The 23,519-nt window shown below is 41.9% G+C and overlaps 1 protein-coding gene across 5 annotated transcripts in view; it reads right to left on the bottom strand.

Annotated features, from left to right (window-relative positions):
* Positions 1 to 10,675: 10,675 nt before the first annotated feature.
* The window catches only part of kif16bb (kinesin family member 16Bb), a 28,855-nt gene continuing 16,011 nt past the window's right edge, over positions 10,676 to 23,519 (bottom strand). For 3 of the 5 annotated variants that reach the window (XM_030070695.1, XM_030070698.1, XM_030070700.1), the window contains exons 13-19: positions 23,304 to 23,355; positions 22,024 to 22,161; positions 20,563 to 20,645; positions 18,007 to 18,095; positions 15,266 to 15,448; positions 14,311 to 14,401; positions 10,676 to 13,542 (exon numbers count right to left, since the gene is read on the bottom strand). In XM_030070695.1, coding sequence (XP_029926555.1) covers positions 11,263 to 13,542; positions 14,311 to 14,401; positions 15,266 to 15,448; positions 18,007 to 18,095; positions 20,563 to 20,645; positions 22,024 to 22,161; positions 23,304 to 23,355 — 2,916 coding nt within the window. In that variant the 3' untranslated portion in view covers positions 10,676 to 11,262. The remainder of the gene's footprint in view (positions 13,543 to 14,310; positions 14,402 to 15,265; positions 15,449 to 18,006; positions 18,096 to 20,562; positions 20,646 to 22,023; positions 22,162 to 23,303; positions 23,356 to 23,519) is intronic. The other 2 variants (XM_030070696.1, XM_030070697.1) reach the window with 2 other exon arrangements.

Genomic DNA, 23,519 nt, shown 5'->3' with positions numbered 1-23,519 from the left:
ATCTTGTCAAACCAACCGACCTCTCTCGAATTTCCACTTTCCCAGCCATCCTCTTAGCTAGCTGTTTGTGTTTTTAAAACACAGTTCAGTAAGTTAAAAAAAAAAAAAAAACTGCCAATGGAACAAGGAAAAATGATCTTGAAACAAGTGAAAGTGGTCGAAAAACAAGTTACTTTTTAGGCGACTGTCTTATTTTACCGGGATTTCCAGGCTACAGCAGCGCACTGACATAGATTGTGTAACAAAGCCAAGAGTTGCCACTCCGCTGTATTTTCACTGGCTAACAGCAGCAAACTAGCTTAGCTTGTCTATTCAGAGAAGAGGTATCACTTCGGCTTATTTTTCAATCTACGTTATCACATGCGTACTACTGCTCATTCCGTGGTAAAAAGTGGACGCCCACATACGGACGACAACAAAACACACATATCGCACAAAACTCGCTCAGTGACAGCAGAAGCGCCAGGAAGACAGAAGATCAGAAATATGACAGACAACAGTGCAGTATGAAACAGCACCGGCATTTTGACAACAACATTCAAATTTGCCGCTACGGACGGCGGCGGAAGTGAGCAAGAGGGTCTGACTTCAGGGACGATGTATGTAGTGTGTCCCAATAGTATGCATTCGCATGCATATTGCACACTAAACTACATACTTTGTAAGGGCAGCTGCAGTACATACTAAAAATAAAAAGTATAAGTATGCGATCTGGAACGCAGGGCTGGTTTCAGATGGCGAGCTTTGGGCGCACCTAGGCAAAGCCTTTTAGCATGAAAATGTCACTGCACCAAGCTGAATCTGTCGACACCTCTCCCTGCTGCGCCGTCACTCCCATCTCAGCACATGTCGGTCTGCCAAATTACCAAACTGTGCGCCCCTCAGGTTGCGCTGGTCCAAAATAGCTCTGCGTGGGGTTCGCCTCACTGCGTCGGGAAAATAGAGCCCTTGGTCTTCCTTTCCTGGGTCGGTCCTCATGTGTGCCAGTTTCGTTGTAGCACTTGATGGTTTTTGCGACTCCACTTGGGGACACATTCAAAATTTTTGCAATTTTCCGGACTGACTGACCTTCATTTCTTAAAGTAATGATGGCCACTCATTTTTCTTTAGTTAGCTGATTGGTTCTTGCCATAATATGAATTTTAACAGTTGTCCAATAGGGCTGTCGGCTGTGTACCAAGCTGACTTCTGCACAACACAACTGATGGTCCCAACCCCATTGATAAAGCAAGAAATTCCACTAATTAACCCTGATAAGGCACACCTGTGAAGTGAAAACCATTTCAGGTGACTACATCATGAAGCTGACTGAGAGAAGGCCAAGGGTTTGCGGCGCTGTCAACAAAGCAAAGGGTGGCTACTTTGAGGAATCTAAAATATAAAACATATTTAGAGTTATTTAACAATTTTTTTTCCCTTTGCTACATAATTTCATATATCTTGCTTCATATATTTGATGTCTTCAGTATGTATCTACAATGTAGAAAGTAGTAAAAATAAAGAAAAAACATTGAATGAGAAGGTGTGTACAAACTTTTGACTGGTAGTATATAAGATCATCATCAAACAAAGCCCTCCTAAACAACTTTCTACATCACTGCTCAGAGTAGCAAAACCATACTACAATCCTCAAATAGTCCAGGTATTTCATGAACACATTGAGGACACATCCTGGTGCAGAGAAATGTTATCAGTGTAGCCAGATCACATATCCCAGACGACTGCTGCCACACTAAAAGCATCAAGAGATAGCATGAATAAAACTTAAAAAATGCATCTTCTGGGACATAGTCTACACTAATACAATACACTGATATGACCAGTGGTCAAAGTACAGTAGCAAAAATATCTAAGAACCATAGAAATGTGTTCTATTTTCGATATTTGACTATGCAGAATGTTTATCTATAGTTAAGAAATGTTGACTCGAGTCATTTATTCCGTGTCAGGACTGAGTTCTTTAATAAATCTCATATGATTACCTGGTTTTGTATGATGTTGTTTAATGTTGCACCTTGATACCCTGGTCCATCTGGGGGCGTAACATTATTCTCTTTTCATGTAATTCACACTTCAGATAGTATATCAAGACGTAACTGAAGTCTCACCTCTTGTTTAAGATTGGGTTTAGATTCCAGAAAATATGCTTAAGCCCATTTGAAATGGTAATACTGGAATTTTCAGTTTTTTCCCGATTTGGGGTAAAGTGGAAAACTTTGGTCATAGCAGCTGTAATCCTATAGATGGAAAGGTCACCTTGGACTTAAATTGAAGCTTAGAAATGTGGGAAGTTTTTAATAAACATTTTAGGCAGTGAAACAATAATGAATTGTTTGAAACTGAGCACTTTTGATGGTGAGTTTTCAGGCGGACAGACATTTTTTTTGTCTTTTGGGGTATGTTGAAGGTGATATTTGAGAACTGAAAGGCAGGACACCCCTGGATCTTTTTCTGGTAGTTTCCCCTATGTGTCAGGATACATCATGCAGAATTTGAGGGTTTTCCGACCATTTGGGCAGTTGCAGTACCTTAATATGTACAATTACATAATTTCGCCAGGAGCTTTTCCCAAAAAGGGGGTTTTTTGGCCCCTGAGACCAAACGTCACCGAGTTGGGAGTGGTCGGTATGAACTCGTGATGGCCCAAGGTATAAGATAACAGGAAATCATAGTGAAAAAAACTTAGCAAAAAACATCCTGAGGGGTGGACCTGGCTCCCGGCCTAACTGGGAATAATGAGAGAATACCTTTCACCTCCTTCCTTGTGCTTTAAGCAAAACAGGCATTCAGAGCACAAGATGAAAAATGGAATGTGGAACTTGGTGAACCAGCTTGAAAATATAAAAAAAAACTTTTCAAAGTTGTTACAAAACTTTGTCAAATTGTGAAGGAAGGGAGTAAAATGGTGCTGGAACTGTGTGTGTGTTGCTGTAGAGAAAATTGCCTCTGTGGCTAGGAGTCAGTTGACTTTGTGACATGGAAGAGTATAGCAGGGACATTTCTGCACAACTGGGTGGGGTTCACCACTACCTTAATGACAGACGATCGCTCTCTCTCTCTCTGTTGAATGTAAATATTCTCTCTGTTTCAGGTGATACACTAAGTCACACCCATGAATCACATCTAATGCAGGGGTGGGCAAAAACTGCTGGAGGTGCAGGCACGTGTTATTCTGTTTCATTAGATTAGTTTCTCAGTTTCAATGACTCCCATAAGGCTTACAAAGTTTCTTTGAATCTTTCTTGCATCAGGTGAGTGAGCACTACTTCTGGTCCAAAGCAGTGATTATTATACCTGCAGAAAAGCAATTGGAACAAAATGCATCCCCAACTGAATACTGTATGACTGTAAAATAGATTTGTTGCTAACTAATTATGCATTTCCCATGCAATTTATAACACAGCGATGCCTGCAGTAACACTTAACTTCTGGAGCTTGATTAATGGCACCATGCTGGAGCTGTAAGCCTAGAAATAGGAGCTGTGGTGAAGAAGCTCACATCGCCAGCATCAGCAGTCTGGACTCACTCCTTCTGTCACTGCTCACACCCGCTACCCATAAAAGTAAAATGCAGCAGGTTTGGAAAACAGCCTTGTCCTGTTTGTCAGAGGGCTTGTTGTAAATAGTGTGTGTGCGTGCATGCATGCGTGTATGTGTGTGTGTGTGTGTGTGTGTGTGTGTGTGTGTGTGTGTGTGTGTGTGTCAGGCCCCAGGGGGGAAAGTGTTGGTGATGGAACTCATCACCACTGTGGCACTTCATCTGGTGGTGCCAGCCACACGCAGTACAAGTGCTGTATCAGATGGCACTGATCTGTATCACTGCACGGTGAAAATACTTTAATTGATAGTGCAATGACTTACATTTTTCTGGTCCTATACCAAATGACCATCATATATTCCCATGGGGTTGATAGGTTTGCTGATCAATACCAATGACTCAACAATTACGTTGCAGTTGCTGATGTTTGTGGCTTTTAAAAAAGCATTTTCCTACCCATACTCTATTTTGGAGCAAAACCTTCCTGCCCATTCACCTGCTCTGTGATGAACGATTATATGAGCAAGCAACTGTTGTCACAAGATTTTCTCTCATCGAGCCAAAAAAGCAAACGGCAGAGCAGCATTATTATTACTATGCTCTGTGATATATTGCCTCTTGATTAGACATTTCTATTGGATCTTTGCTCTAATTAGGTAGCTTAGTCGTCTCTGTTGTTAAAATGTGGCCTCATTGTTTGTGTCAATTACAGGCCACTGTTGGCTGTGCCACACTGATGAATGTTGCTGCAATTTGTTTGGGTGCCAAAAGGATAATCAAAGTCATTGATTACATATTGCCCCCTTGATTATACTTTACATAAATAATCATTTTTTTCCTCACATGCTATTGAAAATACAGTGCTGTGGTGGTTAAAAAACCCCAAAACAGGCATCACTCACTCTGTTGCTGAGGCATGTAACAGTATAATAAAACCATTTAACACAGTGATAGCCAATGTGGGGTCATAAAACACTACTTGCTGCTGATTAATATTTTATTCTTGGCATCAACATATATACAAGTTTTGCTAGTCCCCTTTCTTATGACTTTCACATCTCATACTGTTAAAGTACGTCAGTGGAGTTGTTAAATTAAATCGATGGCTTTCACTATGGTCCCTTTGAAGCATTATGAGGTGCGGCTCACATTTTCTGTCTCTCCATGTTCATTTCAAAATTGACCAACGTCAGACACACAGGCAGAATAATGAACTGAAAAGGCACAATGGAAGCCAGAGTTACAGACCTCATTCTCCAACTTTTACTTCTAATCGGTGCGAAACCTCAACATATTATGAGCATGCTCAGTATTCACCAGGTCATACCGTCTGCACAGCCGTGTTAGGCAGACAATTAACTTTGTGCTTACATCTTCAGAAATACAATGTAATCTATGAGATTTGTCATAAAAGAAGGTGCTAAACTAGCAAGAAAAGAGACAAATCAGATTATTCTTGTGAACAATTTACTAATGCAACTTAATGGCGCTCCATTGACTCGGGTCCAGATTGAAATCAGCATTAACATCGCAATGACACAATCATTTGCTTCATAATGAACTGAGAAGTTTAAACCCAGCTGCCACAGGAATAGAAATGTGACAGAGCCATTCAAAATAAAGCATGCTGACATGAGCTGCATATACAAGTAGCGACACCATCTGACTATCACCTCTACTTATCACCCACTATCACTTCAGCTGGCTCTCAGTGAGCTTGCACTTCTATTGGAGGCCAAAAAAATCACAGTCCAAATGACTGGAGGGCACACAACTATCACCAAATGCTAAAAACACATTCTGGCTAATATTGGCCAAAAACAGATTCTCCTCAGAAGAAGTATAAGGCAGGCCATGCCACAAACCACAGTGTCAGTGTATTCATCAAAACATCGTAGCATTTTGTGATGACTGTGTGACCTTCAGTAAGATTAGTCCAAAGTAAGTAATCCATCATTTTAACTCTATGCGCAGCCTTTTGGGAGCCTCCCGTGGAATGAATGGAGTGTTTTTTGGTCCAGCACACAGATTTAATTGTTGAAGCTCAATCTTCCCAACTAGTCTTGTGCTGGAGACTTAAAGAAAAATCCTTTAAGAGCACATTTAGAGGGAGCCACTTTTTGTCTATGCAAATCACTGCACAGCACCTATCCTCTGCTATTACAGGATGTCTAATAGCATAATCATAAATACTTGTGGTCTCAAAGGACTGCAGCACTCTGCCAGCATCCCAAATGTGAATTGGACTATTTTCTCAAGGCATTAACCTGGTTTGCTGCTGAAGTCTACATTCTGTGTGTAAATTCAAGGGGTGGATAACATAATAGAAACATAAAACACAGAGGGAAATCTCCTCGCTCACAATTAGAAAGGCAGACAATTACGCATCACTGACAATTACTTTTATATGTGAAAGTGGAATGAGACAAGTAACAGAGCTGGTATTTATGGCAGGGCTGTCACTGAGACACAATTTGCATTAAAGACCAATGAACAAAGCTACATAATCTGGTGTGAGGAGCACAAAACATGGACAACTGGCTAATACAGTGAGAAGAGTCTTTTTGGCCTTTTTTTAAGCTTCATCTGGATAGGTTTATATAACGAGAGAAAAGTAAAAGCCTTCATCTCATATGGTCTGTTGCCACCTGGCACTGGATCTGAAATAGTACCAGCAGCAGCCTTAGAGGAGTTATTAAACCTGATGACTGCTCTACATGGCTGTGTTATGGCCAAGGAGTATGAGACCATTTTCCAGGTCGATGTTCACCCTATGGTGCAAACACTGTTCCCTGATGCAGTTCTCATATTTCAAAATGATAAAGCCCCATCACTGGTAAACAAATTCCAGGTTGGGTCCATTAAAAATAGGTTGAGGTCAAACTCCTCCCATGGTGTCCCCAATCACCAGATCTAAACATCATTATGGGAAACTCTGAAGTGCAGAGTGCAAAGATTTCCACCTCCTTCATTTGTCAAACAACCGGAGGCTTTCTCTTTTGAAGAATGGTCCAATATCCTACTACACACAGTGTAGGACTTTTGCGACAGCAATTCAATATGAACTGAAACTACTCTTGAGGCAAAAGGTGGCTGTACTCCTGATTACATACTTGATATTAACATGATGTTAGGCAGTTTTTGCTATTTTGTCTGCCCTTGTATTTGTCATCCTACTCATAAGCACTGTGCATTCAAAAAATAAGTCTGGAATTTGCAACCTAAAACGCTCTGAAATGTGAATTTTAATATTCCAGAAATATTAGGGACAAAAGACTGCAATAATTAATTCATCACAACATCTAGTACAATCGATTCTGAAGTAAAATATATTTTCAGTTTTTCAGTAGAACCTAGCACAGTGCAGTCCCGAGATATCAGAACTGTCTCAGGGGTGTCAGCGGTGGCAGAAATGGCAGCCTCTTAAGGAACTGCCGGGTACAGTCACAATCAACAGATGGTGAGCACTGCCTCTTCCCCCCAGGGCAACAGTAAAATTGAGCTTGTGAAATCTGTCACAATCCATGGTGGCAAATGTCTCACAGTTCCTGCAAATGCTAATGAAACTCATGTGAGGTCCAAAGCTGAGGACGGGTGGGCAGGGAGAAATGGAGTGGAGTCCAATTTAAAAATGACACTGTGTGACAAAATCATCCTTCTAGAGGGCATTCAGATTTCTCTGGCCCGTGGACAGACATTCACAAATGAGCATGGCTCAAAGATGCCAGTGACATTCAGGTTGCCATTGTGAGTGCCTCCTTTGAGACTCACCCCCAACAAATTCCATCAGAGGTTTGGATAAAACCTGCCTTTGCTAGCCCACACTGGGCTTCATTAGATGGAGATACAGTGATGAAGTTAATTACATTGTGCTGCTTTTGACATGAATTCTTAAAATGAGATTTAAAACAGTAGGATGCACACATTGGACTTTGAGACTTCACTCAGCTGGAATTGAACTTGAAAAAGTGCCCCTGGTATAATGCCTCAGTTTCAAAGAGAGAAATGAAAATGACTTTGGTTTTGTCTACTAATGAACATGTACATCGGGCCTAACTCATGGTGCTTTCTTTATTCTTAATGATCACAAATGTTTCCATGCTCAGTTCACACAACACACATTTGCACCACTACTGTTGATGATTAGGTCCCGTTAATTAGAACATTATGATTATAATTAAAATAAAATGGACACTGTAACTGAATCATGTGAAATGTGTGATAAATGTGTTGAAGTGAGCACAGCAGTGGGAGTACCATTTCTCACGTCACATAACAACTCCACAATGACTAACACTTTCTGTTATCGATTTAAGGTGTAAAACGTCATCCAAACCCTTAACTTTTATGTGTGCTGTATAAAAAAAACTTTTTTTTTCCAACTTGAAGTTGTCAGAAGTTCCACTTACAGCCAAAGTCTGCATCCGAGGCCTGCCCATGCACACAATACATAGATACAGCATGTACTGGAGAAATTCCAGCTCAGATAAAATGAAACTAATGATCTCTGCTGGGAAATTAGGACCTGGCTACAGCAAAGGCAACGGGATACAACATAGAATAGAAGAGAATTAACCTGTTGGCCTAATTCTAGTAATTTTTAAATCTGCACTGACCCTGTCAAATAAACTAATAAACTAAATTAAACTAAGACAAGTAAGATTTAAGCACATGAATAGAAATGTAAAATAACTGTAACATACCTGTAAAACTACAGTACACAGTAGCATATCACCGCACACCTGTATACCTTTTGTTGAGTGTTTGATCAGTTTTCAGGAGCTGATTTTAACTACACATTGTTTTGTCTTAATAAGACAGGGAGAACCTCACCACCCGCATTATAAATGTTTTGTGCTGATCTGCTGCCGCTGCTTTTCCTTAGGCCCTGCATTAATATGAGGTTAAATTGGAAAGCCAGCTTCTCTGCAAGATTAATAAAAGTTCTTGGCTTAACAAGATGTTTTTTATTCAGGAAACTAACTCTCAGGGCAAAAGAAAGTACAGGGGATGTATTTTCATGTATATTTAAGTTTGCTTGTCCAAAACCGATTCAAACATTATATCCTCTAGACCAGTGGTTCTCAACTTATTTGGCTCATGACCCCTTAAAACAAGCCAAAACCTACTCGCAGCCCCCCTCCCACAGGCTGCACATGCTGAATGGTGAACAGTCCACCTCAAGAAAGCCCACCTTTTCAAGGTTGTTTCATTTACTTAATTGTCAGAGGAGGCCTTGCGTTTTATAACTACTCAGTATTTCACAAGAAAACAGAAAAAGAGAGTAAAATATGAAAAAAATAACAATTTTGCATGTTAAAAATGTTGTTTGCTTTCCCCTATGTCTTCATTATCTTGCAACCCCCAGTTTGGTAACCATCTTCACAGTAGGTCATAGATTAGCCTTCAAAAATCCCTGAACAACATGACTGAATCTGTGTATTACTGGCAAGCAGAACAATAAAAAAAAAATATTGACCTGAAAATGGTTTAGCCTATTAAAAACTAACTAACAACAGGATAGACTGGGTCACGTTTACGTACTGCAAAATAATAAAGTAAACACATAATCCTCTCTGTGCTGTCAATGATGGGACATATTAGGGCTGGAAAACCCAGTGGGAAATCACAGTGTTAATGATTAGAGCTTTGGCGTGCCAGTGTGTGTGTGTGTTTCTGCTGTTTAGCAAGAGTGTTAGCATTTTTCCCAAACCAGGCTATGCCCAACATGGAGCTCACAACTTCAGCTGATACAAATCAGTCACACTGAACACAACATGGGATAGCAGACCAACTGTCTGTCCATCGCAGTGCAAGACAGAACTCACTTTCAAACTTAATCACACTAAACGACTATTTTCTTTGAGATTTTCAATTGAAAAAATATCTTTGAAGGCATTTTATATATGTTTGAGGGCCAAAGGAGATGTGGAAAGGATATTAATGAGATGTTAAGTGGCTGTTTCAAGGAGGAACAAAGCCACCGGCCCACAACCTTCAAGGGAGAATAATTACTGATTGTTTTTCAATCACAAATCTCAGTGCATTATGGCACTGGAGGTGGAAGTCTACTTTCAAAACAGATTTAACCTACTTGTGTTTTCAATTACTGCCACAATTTATGGTCTTATCTACCAAAGGACAGTCTCTCATTTTGCCATCTACATTAAACCTTTCATAATCAGTGAAAATATTTGCAACACATTACCCTGGACGTAATCTGAAAATATGGGAAATGAACCTGTGGAAAATTAAAACCATAATTCTAATCTTGTCTTGCACTTAGGACTATTGGTCTCAATTCAAAATGTTATATTAGGTTATGATTTGCCTGCCTTTTGTGTTTTATTCACAAGATGGCCCAACTCACAGTGGATGGCTTGAATACTAATTAAATTTCTGGGGCAAGGGGAGTTAAGTCTTTCACATCTCCAGGCTTTCACCCTGGCTCAAACACTACTATTATGAGGTGTGATGTGTTGCTTCATTTTGAGACCAAATCTCCACCAGTCATGCTGAAGCGGACAAAAGGACTGATTGCACTATATTGTCTGGGTAATTTCCATGCTGGATGGGGTCACTCAAGTCAAGATGAGGAGCAAGCGGGCTCTGCCTCCAGATTCTGAAATGTGAAGCTGACGCTGGTCTCTCTCAGATCGAACACGATCAACCTATCAGCAGCAGTCCTCATTCAATGAAAAAGGTCTATCCATGGGCAGACAGTGTTGACTGGCAGAAGTAAACCCATTGGGCATTGTGCAGGTAGTAGCTGAAGAGAAGCAGGGGCTCACCTTGACCTGAGATGCTAAGTGCGTCTCTTTCCTATGGTGAGTTCAGTGCTAAGAGTGGAATACTGATTCATGCAGGGTCTTCGAGACAGAAAGAGAAGGGTCCTTTGGGAACAAAAAGCAACCTATTGCCACAGCTAACATCAGAGAAGGCAGGAGAGAGAGTGTGAGAGAGCAAAAGAGAGAGAGAGAGAGAGAGAGAGAGAGAAATGAGTAAAGAAAAAATATTAGACAGTACATGGAAACAGAGCAGTGATGCATCAGACTGTTTTGTTTTCCTAAGTCAAAAGCTTAACTATCGGAACTTATCTACATTTTAATAGATAAACAAACCAACTCCACAACTGAGGCGTTTTAAATTCATTTTATTATTACATTTATCCATTTCAACATTGTTATTTTAAATATAATGTTTATAAAATATCATTGGCAAAACTTTAACATTGGTAATTTAAGTACAAGTGTTTGGTGAGATGCAATGTAAAATCCTTAAAAAAATACAATTTCCATGAAACAAATGAAACTGGTAATAGATGGGGTAGTGATATGCATGTTTTCTGTCCTTGAGTTTACAATACTGAAGTTTCAGTCCTCTGACATCCTTAACAAAAACAGCATTCCACAGTCAGCTAACAAACTCTTTTTAACATGAAAAATTACAGGAGAGTGTCTGGTAAAAAGCAACAGAACAGAACAGAATATCAAGCGTTTTAGAGTAAAACTTACAAGTGCAACATCAATCTAAGATTAAAATGACAAGTGTCTAGAAAATAATCAACACAGAAAATTCAACCAAGGTCATAATATTCATATGAATGTTGTCATGTCATTATGAAGCTATCTTGCATGGTTTGTCTGGGATGCACTACGCCCATGGCTCCCTCTGAGTGAGAGATTCCTGGCTGGGCTGTTCATTATTGGCTGTTCAGTCCTTGATCAGACATCTGACAAGTGATTAATCAGGCAGGCAGCCTCAGTGGAACAACCGAAAGTTAATTTCCACACTTCTGCATGGGGAGATGAATTAGAGGCATGGACAGGAGGGATAGCTGCCTTAGTCACCCTTTCAGGGTGACCTTTGGCCCCTACCGTTGCCAGGAAAACATCTAGTCTGGTACTTCCAATCTTATCTACATCATGCACAAGCACACATCGGACATCTGAACGAGGACGAAGAGTTAAGTTGCGGAATTGGGTGTTGCGGGGCTCAACATGGACAGAGCAAGGAGCGGGGTGAAAGATGATGTCCTCCTGCACCAGGCCTAGGTGAGTATCAGTAAGGACAAGCTGGGCTAATGGCTCAATGTCAGTGTTGGGGCTAATGCACAGCCGGACACTAGAGTACAGTAGTAGCCGCACCTGTCCCATACTGGGCTTTTCTTGATTGCCCATGTTACCGTGAAGAAGGTAAACCAAATCAGCAAGAGTCTTCTGAAACTGGCAGCAGACCCTCAAACCAGCATCTAACAGCAGGTCAGGAATATAAGCCTGCCAGCCTAGAGACATCCCTTTCAAGTCTCCTTGGAGCAGTGGGTGCTGAGAGACCCTGCTGTCCCCCAGGCAGACTAGATCAAGTATGGCACGGCACAGCTCTTTGGTTAGCTTCTGGCTGTGAGTGTAGATCCCCAGGATGCTCTCCTCTGTAGTGCCCATCAAACGTAGAGTCTGGCCTGCTAAGCCTATCTGGATCTCTTTCAGTTGCAGCAAAGGGAGGTGATGGAATAGCACAAGACACCCTGGGTCAGAGGTCAGGGTGTAGAGACCAGACTCCTTCAGGATCAAGAGAGCAGGACAGGGCTGTGGTTGGCTGCATTTAGCCACTCTCAGCCAGTAGAGGGCCACAGTCCTCTGGGAGGTGAACACTGAGGTGGAGATGACAGACTGTAAAGAGTCTATCACTTCTCGCAGGGGCAAAGATTGCAAGTTCGCAAGAGCATCAGGGAACTCTACCAGCTTTTGACAGAAGTTCTGCACATTTTCAGTCATCTGCATAGTCACTGAGTACCTCAGTGACTGCTCAGCAGCAGTTTGAAGATCCTTGTCTACAGGTGTATGGCTAGCCTGTGGCTTCGGCTTAGGGCTGCGGTGAGCTGTGAAAGCCAGTTCCTTCATCACGCTCTCCCCTTGTTTTAAATGAATATCAGCCATATCCTGTTGTTTTAACTCTACACTCTGATCCCTTGACCCCACATCTTGGACCTGAGATGGATTTTGTGACAATTCTACTGCCTTGGCACGGGACGGTGCTGGGAGGTTGGTTAAGGCTGTGTCTGGGCTGGTGTTGGCCTGAATTGTCCTGGCTACCTCCTCTGGTTGACAGTTTTGTGTTAGCTCCACCTTGATGTATTGTATGAGTGGCAGTTCTTTCACTAAGGAGAACATGTAGCTGTCCTTTAGCAAAGAGAAGATGTGACTCTCTTTGACTAGGGAGAGGACGTGACTCTCCTTCACTGCAGAGAGGACTTGGCTCCCTCTGACCAGAGAGACTACCTGACTGTACCAGCGTGCCCCAACAGGCTGTAGCCCTTCCTCCCTGACCTGCTGCAACACCATAGGAGAGCTCCAGAGGCAATTCACGCCTCTGGAGGCGGCTTCTTGGACCATCCAAGAAACCCTATTGACCAGAGAGCCCTGTCTTGTGTTCTGAGCTGCAGTCTCTGCTTCACACTCTCCCAGGATCTCCTCTGAACCCCTGGATTCATCAATCTCTTCACAGCTGGACTGGTCCTCAAAGACAGTTTCCTCGGGTGGACAGCAGGCTGCCTGAGCGCTGTGTGTCTTTTTGGAGAGCTCAGAACGAGCACTCGTCAGTGGGAGGACAGACCTGAAGCTATCTCCTCCGGTGCTCTGCAGGTGGGACACGCTGCCTAATGAGCTCCCACTAGAGCCAGTGCTCCCCTTGTAGCCGTCAGCCACAACACCATGGCTCTTGTTAGCATTCCCCTCCGGCTCCACGCCACATCCATCACCCAGGCCCAGGACACTTGTCTGCTGGAGGCTGGCATCCCCTGAAAAAAGCCCCCCTCCCCCATAACTTTCAATTCTAGCCCCAATCTCACCTCTCTTCCACAGCCTCTCAGACATAAGCCCTGGCCCTGATTTATGAGATGAGTCCCTTTCCTGCTCCTGACCATCCCTGGTGCTTATCCCACCCTGCAGTGTATCTCCATCCACTTCAAAACTAGCGTGAGAGACAGGACATTTCCCAGGCATGTCCTAATTTGCAGTGTGAGAGAAGTGAGAGAGAGTGAGGGAGAGGGAAAGTGAAAGTAAAAATCTTTATAGATTTCATGTAGGGCAATTCAATAATCCTGATTTTTTTTTTTTTTTATATCGGCTTTTCTCCAAAAAATAATTACAAATGCTGTGTTGAAAAGGAACACTGTTAGAGTTTCCAACCCCTACCTTAAAAGCATGATTTTAAATCATGTATGAATATATCAAGGCATTAATGGGCAAATAGAGCGAGGAATAACAAGGTACATGTATAAACAGAAATATTTCAAAAGTGCTCTCATTGCAATATGCTTTCACAAAATGAATGCCATTTTCTTTGAAACCCCTGCAGGAAAGTGTAATAGGGTTGAAATATGTGCATAATAAACAAACAAAACAAGCCAAGGGAAAAAGCATTTCATGCCTCATAAAAATCTGGATTGGGCCTGGCTGGAGAGGAGGGTAGGTATTGACATTTTGCTCTCTTTTGCAAAGACAAAAGGGACCAGTGCTTCAACTGCACAGTGTCATTGTAGTCACTTTTGGCAAACAAACCACAACCTGCAGAGCCCTGCTCACCACTCTTACATACTCCATATTTGACCTTTATTTGGTTCCTTAAAAACTAAAAACTAAATTCATATTAAACTTCAAATAGAGAATCTAACCATGGTATGATGAGTAAATCCAAACAAATCTGTAAGTCTGTATTAAGGAAAGAATGTAAATGTGATTAAAAATAATTACAGTAAAAATGTGTGTACATACCATGGTCATGCACTTCTCCGGTGAGGCAGAGGGTGCAGAGCTGCTTGGGAGTCTAGAGTCGGCAGTCACAGCAGCAATCCTGTCCATCCTGCTGAAAAAGTAGACAGTTTAGATAGAAGATTGAAATAATACATTTCTTATTCTATCAGGGTGAAAAAAAACCAAAACATCTTATCCTAATATGAGGGGGTGTGCAGCGCAACTGGGTTTATATTCTAATACATGCTGCCAGGCTCTTTGTTTTCAAAAGCAATTTAATTATTTGCTGCGGTGTGACACTAGAGACTTCAAACAGTTTGCAGGCAAAAGACAAGATTTCAATACCCTCCAACCCCCCTTCACAAAAACCATCCATTAGAGTTGAAAAGCAAACAGCCCAAATGGCTGGATGAGATTAGAGCCACTCAACTAGCTGTGAAATTAAATAGAATCTGTGCATGTAGATTTGAGGATTTACATACAATACTCAGTGCTCTGGGGGGGACCAAATATACAGCTCAGAATGATTTCTGACAGCAAACGGCAGCTTTGGCAGAGCTTTGTGTATTACAGCAAGTTGAGGGGGTGGGAAAGTAGAAGCACTAACGCCTTGACAGCATCAACAAGAGGGGCAGAGTGCATGTCCCCCTGACGATTAAAGGATTTTTGCAGATCCGGAGATCAATAAAGAGGATGTTTTGCACTCAGCAATGTTTGTCTATTCTGCTCACAATCCAAGTAAACAGAGGGACACTGATCTGGGGTGGGATGCATTAGATTACCGGTGTAAGAAGCTGACCAAGTGTTGTAAGGCCTGATACGAACCTTTTACTCTGCTCTGAATCTTTCACATACAGAGGGGCGTACACTGCTCTGGTCTTGCAGTGACAGAGGACTGAAATGGATCAACAATGCTAGCTGCATCAGCATCACCACTGACCCAGCACAGCAGCACAGCTCATTTTCCCTAGCTTACCCACAGCTGGTCTCATCCATCTCTCTCCCCTCCGTCTCCTCTCCTGCCCTCTGTTGATCAGGCGTCCCACGCTGCAGCCTCGGAGGTGTTTTGATGTCCTGGATGTGTCTGCGCAGGCTGTCCTGGACATGCTGCCACTCCACCTCCTCCTGGCTGTGCTTCTCCTCCAGCCTCCTAATGAAACTTATTTATTTAGTTTAGTTTATTTATTTAAACTTATTTATCATGTATGCAGTGTGCATGATGTAAGTGCTCCAATATGTCTTACACACAATGTTTTCTCACACCTCTGGTGTCCAAACTTTTCCAGGGCATCTTGTTTCTGTTTTCCAAACTACAACCTGGACAACTGAAAGAAGCAGGTAATTGTACCTTTACTAAAACGAGGCAGCTGAGAGTAAACTGAAATAACTGTAATACAAAAAACAAATCTGGACAATAAAATCACAGTCTTCAGAGCCAATTGGTTTTAAGATTGCTCTAACAGCACTTAAGCTGGAGGCGAGAGGCTTTGGTGGCCAGGAGCTGCTAGAGTGATGGACACTGGCCAGTGCAAAGTCTCCCCTATTTCAGGGGATCTGAGCTCCTAATAACAACCTGTCTGTGGCCAGAGAAGGCAAACAGTCAAGTTTCCACTTGGCCTTTTGACCAGAGTTGGAGTATCCTGAGAGGGCTGTCACAGGAGGGACTTGGAGAGTGAAGGTGGCCATTAAAAGCTGCGTGGGTCAAACATCAGCTGGCCGACTCCACCACTGGGAGCTCTCAGAGTCCTGACCTGCTAGGCTGGGAGGAGCAGCATTTCAGCTGATCTTTTACGGACTGTCTCTGTTACAGTCCATTTAAGACTAAATCAACCACAGGGGTCCACCTTTTATGGCAATATAACAAATATGTCATGTAGACAGCCAAACATTCATATTCAGGGCACATCAACATGTAAAAACATGCCTACACATAAACATAAACATCCACCCTGCTCGTTTCTGCTATCCATTTGGAAGTTTCCAGCAGACCAACCATCATTTTTTGTTCCAATCCAGCAACAAGCCAAATATATTCTTTTGATGCTCCCACATTTACAACCAAATACCATGAAGCATTTGTGTATGATAGAAAAAAAAAAAAAATAGAGAAACCAAGCACAGTCTGCACTGAAAATCAATACCCCACTTAGAGCTCGGCCTCCAACAGTGGCATCATCAAACCAATCAAATTCCTGAGCTTTTCTGAAAACACTCCATCTAACAAAAGAGAGCCATGATCATCTCCACTAATTTCAGCCAAAATAAAGCTCAGACAGGAGGCAAATTATACAGGCGATTTACAGCTTTGCGTTTTTATAAATGGAAACAGTCCGCTGGTTTGCTCTGTAAGATAATGCTTTACTTGAAAGGCTTGCATTAAAATCTGCAAACTGTGGGGTCACTCGAGGGAAGGCTTTATTGGTATAGTGGAAGAGGAGGATTTTCTACAACACAGGCTAAAAGGCAAGACCAAGTGAGTTGATTATCATTCAGGTGGTATTGTAAACAGGAAAAATACTGCATACATACAAATCAGTGAACCAAAGATTGGGGCAAAATTTAAAATGTGTAGTGTTCCCATGACACGGGAATAGGTCAGACTATTTGGTAATGCCGCTTCTCTATTCCTAACCGGAGTCTCAAATGAAGAAGTCAGGGCACCAACTGTGATGCAGTCATTAAGGTTGCTGTTGTTGTGATTAGAGTGCCCCTCAGACAATTCCAGGTCAGTTCACTTATACCTGTTGTGTCACTACCACAGCAGAGCAGACACCCACAGCCACTGCTTGACATCAAATTATTTACTAACAACCACTCATACAACTCCAGCTCAGTTCTAACATAAATGGTCAAAATTAAAAGATCAATTCCCTCCTTGCCAGGATTTGCTGCAAGGGACGCGTTGCTGAGCGAACAAGCTGAACAAGGCTGGACTAGTCATCTACGCTGCAGCTGAAGAAAGGTCTTCTCCCAGTGCACATCTTGAGGTTGACACACACACACACACACACACACATGCTGACTTCTGCAGACGAGTTTCAACTGAACATGCTGTGGGATATTTATGGTGCGCGGGAAATTAAGATTTAGGCCGACTCTCTGTGCGCATTGTGTCAACATGTTCCCTCTATGTGTTGTTTGTATGTTATCTCTCCTCTGCGGCAGACAGTCTAACTGCCGACGGTCAAAGGAGCACTGCTCTCAGATAAGTGTCTCAGTAACTTCCATTAACACCTATGGACATCAATCCAGTATAACACACGCTCTCTCTCCGCCCTTCACTCTCCCTGGCTTCAGCTCCCTCCTCTCTCTCCTGTCACCATCTCACTCTGTAAATCACCTATGCAGCGTCCCTGCCTGCCGAAGCGCTGCCGTTTGGGGATTCTTGCCTTGTGAAGGAAATTGCATGTCAGACAGGCAGAGCTGCTGTAAAACATCAGGGTATCAGATCATGCCAGACCTCAGAAATGATGCCTGCTGTGATGTCCAGGGCTCGACTACAAAGCAGGTGCACTTCAGAGCGGCTTTTTGCATGTGTGCTCTTCCCACCTCCACTCACATGAAAGCAAACATGATTTACAGCTTTGATTTGGTCTGCATGCCCAGTGAATACTGTTCAGTGAGCAGGCACACTGTGAAGATCAAGGTGGAGGTGTTTCAGTTATGCCTGAGTCGCAGAACTTAGAGAGTTATTAAACATGTCTGCATGTGGCTCACCTTGGATTGAGCAGCATTACCCTGGACAGGTTCTCAGTAGACTTGGACATGTCGGTCATGGACAGGCTGAAGGCAGACAGCAGCCCCCTCTGGAGACAACAGAATGAGAAAGCACTTTGAGATGAAAACCTTGTTAGAAATGAGTGGCAGCAGCCTATAACAGAAATGTAATTATACGGTGGTTTAATTATAGTAAATATATCATCAGTATTCATGACACATCACCGTTTTTCATACAACATAGCCCATGAGACTGACAAGCTGTGCAACATTTGGAGAGACATCTCAACCTACTGTCAGACTGACAGGGATAAACAAGAACTTCAAAAAATAAAAATGTATAAAGCATTATAAAATGATGATGCATACCTAAAATGAGTGGTCATCTTCTATGACAGAAAGTGCACTTTTGTTAAAACTGCAAAAGAACATTTCTACAGAGTAAAACTAGTCCTTTTTGTGTAGCTTTTACAGTTTATCTTTAGCATAGTGTCCCTTCAAAGACCTCTGAGAGGTTACACATATTTAATCAGACTAAAACTAACATAGGATGCCATACCCTTTATGTAACAGACATTATTTAATCTATTATTTAAAGCAGTCTCACAGTATGGCATTCTGGGTCAATGACATTTTCCAGACCAAGTGAAGGTGTTGAACTCTTAAGATCATGTCATTTGAAATCAATGTTAAAAATGAATAGCAAAAACACTTCCTGGGACCGCAGCGGGGCTGGGATGTCTGCGTTCCGCTTGCCTGTAACTGTGCGCAGTTTTCAATAATGCAGAGAGCAGAATGCTGTCAGGAACCAGAAATACAGCTCTGTCTATAAAAATGGTCTATGAATTCATTTTACAGTATAAAATGTGAGAAAGCATGAGAGGAAATGGCGAAACGGGTCCTAATTTGAGTTGTTGGCTTTTCATCGACCAGGCTGTTTTCTTTCACACATTACAATAAATCACACTCGCTCATCACAGCCACAGTAACATGGACACAGAAACATAACTTAATTTTGATTTACAATGAAAATGGCAGCATTCTAAGTATTACCAGATTTCCAGGCTGTAAATGTTTGTGGACACTATTTCAAGAAGCCAGTTTCCTAGACCATTAAAGCCATTTCATGGGCCGCAGAGGCAGCAGGCCCAGAAATCAGCGCCCTAAATATACATTAAGTTTCTTAACAGACTGGATACATTCCATTACCTGCTGGGCTGGGCTCTGTAAATACGTATGTTTGTTTGAAAAGAAAACATCCCATACAAACTGGCTGCCTGCCACATTCTCAGACTATTAGCAAAGGCATTTCCTTGTATCTCTGCAGATATGTATGTGTGAGAAAGACAGTATGTCGGCTAGTTTGAACAATTATTTCATTAGAAGAAATCAACAGGTTTAAGTAAACCATCACCATTGCTATGACACAACACTCCACTCAGTTTCACAATGCAATTCAATTGATTGCGCAAACTTATGTTTCTGTGTGGTTTGCTATGTTTAAAAAAAAATAAATAAATAATGATTACATATATAAATTTTAAACATGCATGTTATTTTTCTGACATTTTGCCCAAGATTCCCTCTGAAAAGAGTTTTTTAATCTCAGTGGGATTTCTTTCCTGTAAAATAAAGGTAAAAATAAATAAATAAATGAATAAATAAATAAATAAACATAATTTAAATTGCTCCCATGGTGTTTTAATTAATTTATGAAATGACACTACAAACCAGTGTTCCGTAAATTTAAAGCAATTTCTAACGCACATGCTGCTTTCTTGGCTCAGCACAGGGACAACAGTGTGTGTGTGTGTGTGTATGTGTGTGTGAGCAAGTGAGTGTGGATGTGTGTTTGTTTATTGTTATACAGACTGAAGTTTGCACAGGCTTTTCAAGTGTATGATTAAATCAACTTAATCATACACTCATTCTAAACACTCAAAATTATAGCAGAGAAACTCTTGTTGGTGGTGCGGAGAAGAGGTGTGTTCACACTATCCTGCTTTTTTCTAACTTCCATAGTCTTTATTTATTTATTTATTATTTTTTTAAACATGAAAGCCAACAGGGAGCTGCTGTGAAGCACACGGAAAGCAGCCAATTTGAAAAGGCGCTGCACCTGGCCTCTTTTTAGGCAGAGCAAACGCTTTCTAAAGTTGAGAACAGTTCAGCTTTTTAGAGAGAGTGCACATGATGTAGACCACTTTTATGTGAGCTAATTAATCAGAACAAAGAGGAGGTGGGGTTTCACACTACCCAGGCAGCTCACAGTTTGGAACAGCAGCAGCCAGCGCCAGCTGAGAGGAGGGTAGTAGTTGTTGCATGGATCATGAAAAGTCAATGTAGATCACACTGGCTGTGGTGTGGAGTTTGTGATAAGTGCTTGAGAGTTGAACACAAGTTCTGTTTGCTGTGATAGCAGCAGCTATTACAGCTTGTTCAAATTATCAACACATAATGCAGTTGAGGTACAGTGCTTTCTTCTCTACAAATAAGCAGAAGACTGAGCACAGCCTATAAAGGTGTGTCTGTGGTGTTTTTTGGTGCCATTTGTACCTTGCGCTTCTCTCTGAGCTGGGCGGCCTCTACAGGGTGGTTAAAGCGGAACATGGTCCCTCTCCCTAGCTGTAAGATGGCACCTACACATGGCAGAAACAAAGGCTTTGCATGAGAAAATTTACATTTTACTAATTTACCAGCCACTTCAAAGTTTAGTATCCTGTGATAAAGGCTTATGCACACAACTGGGCTCTCAACATCAAGTTCTGCATTATGTTTGGAGAAAGACTGGCAGAAGGAAAACATGACTTGTTTCAAGAGAGTTGAAACTGACAGTATTAGGACTGCAAGTCTACCATGCCACCTTTGGAGGTGTGGGACAGTATTCATCATGCATAAATAGCTGAGGAACAATAAACCTTGGCAAGGGAATCTTTCTGTCATTGTGGGACTGCTGCAGGGAAGGGGGACTTGACAAATAGCTCAAAAGTTCTCCTCAGTTTTCTTTTGCTGGGGTAAAGTGAATGAATTGCCATGAAGAACACAATCTCCAATATGACTGGCACCGACCTAGACCAGGGGGATGATTTAACAGAGAAAATAGGCTAGAGAAACTTGGGAAGTCTTGTAAAGCTATGGAATTGAAGTGATATTAGGGTTTATATATCAGGCTCACACTCATATAGGCCACATCCACAGATTTTCTTTGGGGTCTCTCTCCATTCTCCTCCACTCTCTTCAGCAGGGCAAATACTAATCTTGCTACTATTAATGACTTCTGACGAGTGACAAAGCACCTGAGAAGACAGCCTGTGATAGATTCCAGCTGCTGTTGGACTGAAAATTACTATCATTTGTTCAAGAAAATAGCTTCAGATGCAGCCGTTTCTGAAGGGGATATTGGGTAAATTGAAATGGTTATAAAAGAGACTAGCGTGGCCAGGCCCTGCACTGTCTGCCTCTGTGTGCAGTTTTTATCTCACTAAAGCACTGCAATGTGAAAGAGGAGGCAGCTAGCAGGGAAAACTCCAAGCCCTGGCAAGCAGGGTCTTCTCTGGGGGGAGGCAGGAGTTTCAGCTCAGCTAGGCTCCGTCCTTTGAAAGGTTAATGCTCTGGCCCACTTCAAACCTGTCGGCCCTATCAGCTCCATCTGCCAATTAAATGGAGGGCCTGAGGCTTTGTCTGGGGCTTTGTCCAGGGCCTCTCGCCCTTCAAAATGTTTAGTAAGAGAAATGGCATCTGCCCTGTGGAGGGCCGTGTTCACAATCCACTTATGCCCTGAGTGCACACGGTCTCACTGCCACAGGAGACCCAGGGTCATAAAGTGGAGTCCATGTGAAAAAAAAAAAAAGGAAGCAATCTCGTATGCATGCATTTAAAATAGAGCAGAAAGTCTTGCATACCACTGACTGAATAATTCTGAATCTTTTAGTCCAGACTTGCCTTGCTTTTTTGAATTTATTTTTACATTTTCATTTAGAATATCACATTAGCACCTTGGTGTAGCAGAAACATTACCCTGAGTCAGCGTGCAGGGATGAGTTACTGCCGTCCCGTTGACTGAGCACAGTGCACCGCTCTGAGGGATCAGACTCACGGTCCCGGCACAGTTCTCAAGCACACAGTGTTCACTCAGCAGCCCAGGCCCGTGGAGCGCTGCAGCACAGTAAAATATGAAATCATACAAGAGGATGCTTCTTACCCTCAGTCTAATGAATGACACAGCAGCTGATAACATACTGTAGTGAGCCTACATCCTGACTCCTGACCAGAGGTGGAAAGAGCACTAGAAACCTTTTTGACAACCAGGGGTAACACCCAGAACCTTCCATAACATGGGACTTGTCAGAATCCATGAAGTTCAGGGAATGCCTTTTGTTTCCTTTTCCACTGTGTAAAGAACTAGCTGTGAAGGCCTCATAAAAAAATCTCAGTCTTAATCTTTTTGTAGTCTTGCTTCATTTTCCCCCCCTACTGTTTGGCTGTGCACTCGAGTGCCCAGCTCTCCCCAACGCTGTGAAATTTTAAAATCGCTTTTTCATTTCTAATAGCCAAGTCAAGCTGAGTTTCTTAAACAATGCACACAAGGTATTCAAAATACTTTATTCTCGCCACACAAGGTATTCAAAATACTTTATTCTCACCAGATACTGATAACTCTTAATATTGCATGCTTAAAGAAGTATGGTCAAATCGATGCTTAACCGGTCAAGGTCAACTAGCTAGCTCCTCCTAAAGGTTCCTGGTACTGAGGTGCGGTCACCTCCTGAGCAAGGTCAAAATTAGGGTCCAGGAACTTTCCATGAACCATGTTTTAACAAATGGAAATGATTCTGGACCCTGTGAAATAGAAGTAGACAGTAGAGTACTGAATAAACTACTTTGCTGATATTTTACACAAGTAGAGGTAAGGAGTATGACTGTAAAAATATCTAATTCCATCTGTACTTGTATGAGTAAAAGTTGCCTTTTAGAAACAATAACTTTGGTAGTTGTTTGATCTTTTCCATGCAGTTCTAAAAGTTGGAAATTCTTCTAAAAAGTGCACCAACAAAGTGAAGCCACATTACTCTGTTATCTCTGCTGACTGACTGTTCACTGTGGAGTCACCGGGTGTCAATTCAGGATTTTGACAGAGGGCCTACAAAATGTGCACTCTAATGGATGAGATGTAAAATGTAGGTAAGTACAATCCTTCAGTATTTAGTTGAATAAAATCACTGACTTCTACTAAAGCTGCTCCATAATGGTAATTTGAGAACATATAATTAGTTACTTCCACCCTGATTCTAACTCACCGATATCCTGCCGACATGATGCTTCACTTCGGCCAATCAGGGTTCTGCCCTCCTACAGTGAGATTAAAAAGGTAAGACTTGTGTGGAAAAAAATGCAACACAAATAAAATAAACTGATTCAAAACAGCTATTGTCTCATACATGTAATGTTGGTTCTTAGGCCTAAAAATACACACTTTTAGGTGAAAACATGATGTAAATGCAATGTGTGTGACA

The sequence above is a fragment of the Myripristis murdjan genome, chromosome 15 (genome assembly GCF_902150065.1).
Source record: "Myripristis murdjan chromosome 15, fMyrMur1.1, whole genome shotgun sequence".
NCBI lineage: Eukaryota > Metazoa > Chordata > Actinopteri > Holocentriformes > Holocentridae > Myripristis > Myripristis murdjan.
The sequence above is the reverse complement of the archived record's forward strand: the minus strand, read 5'-3'. Positions and strand labels throughout refer to the sequence as shown.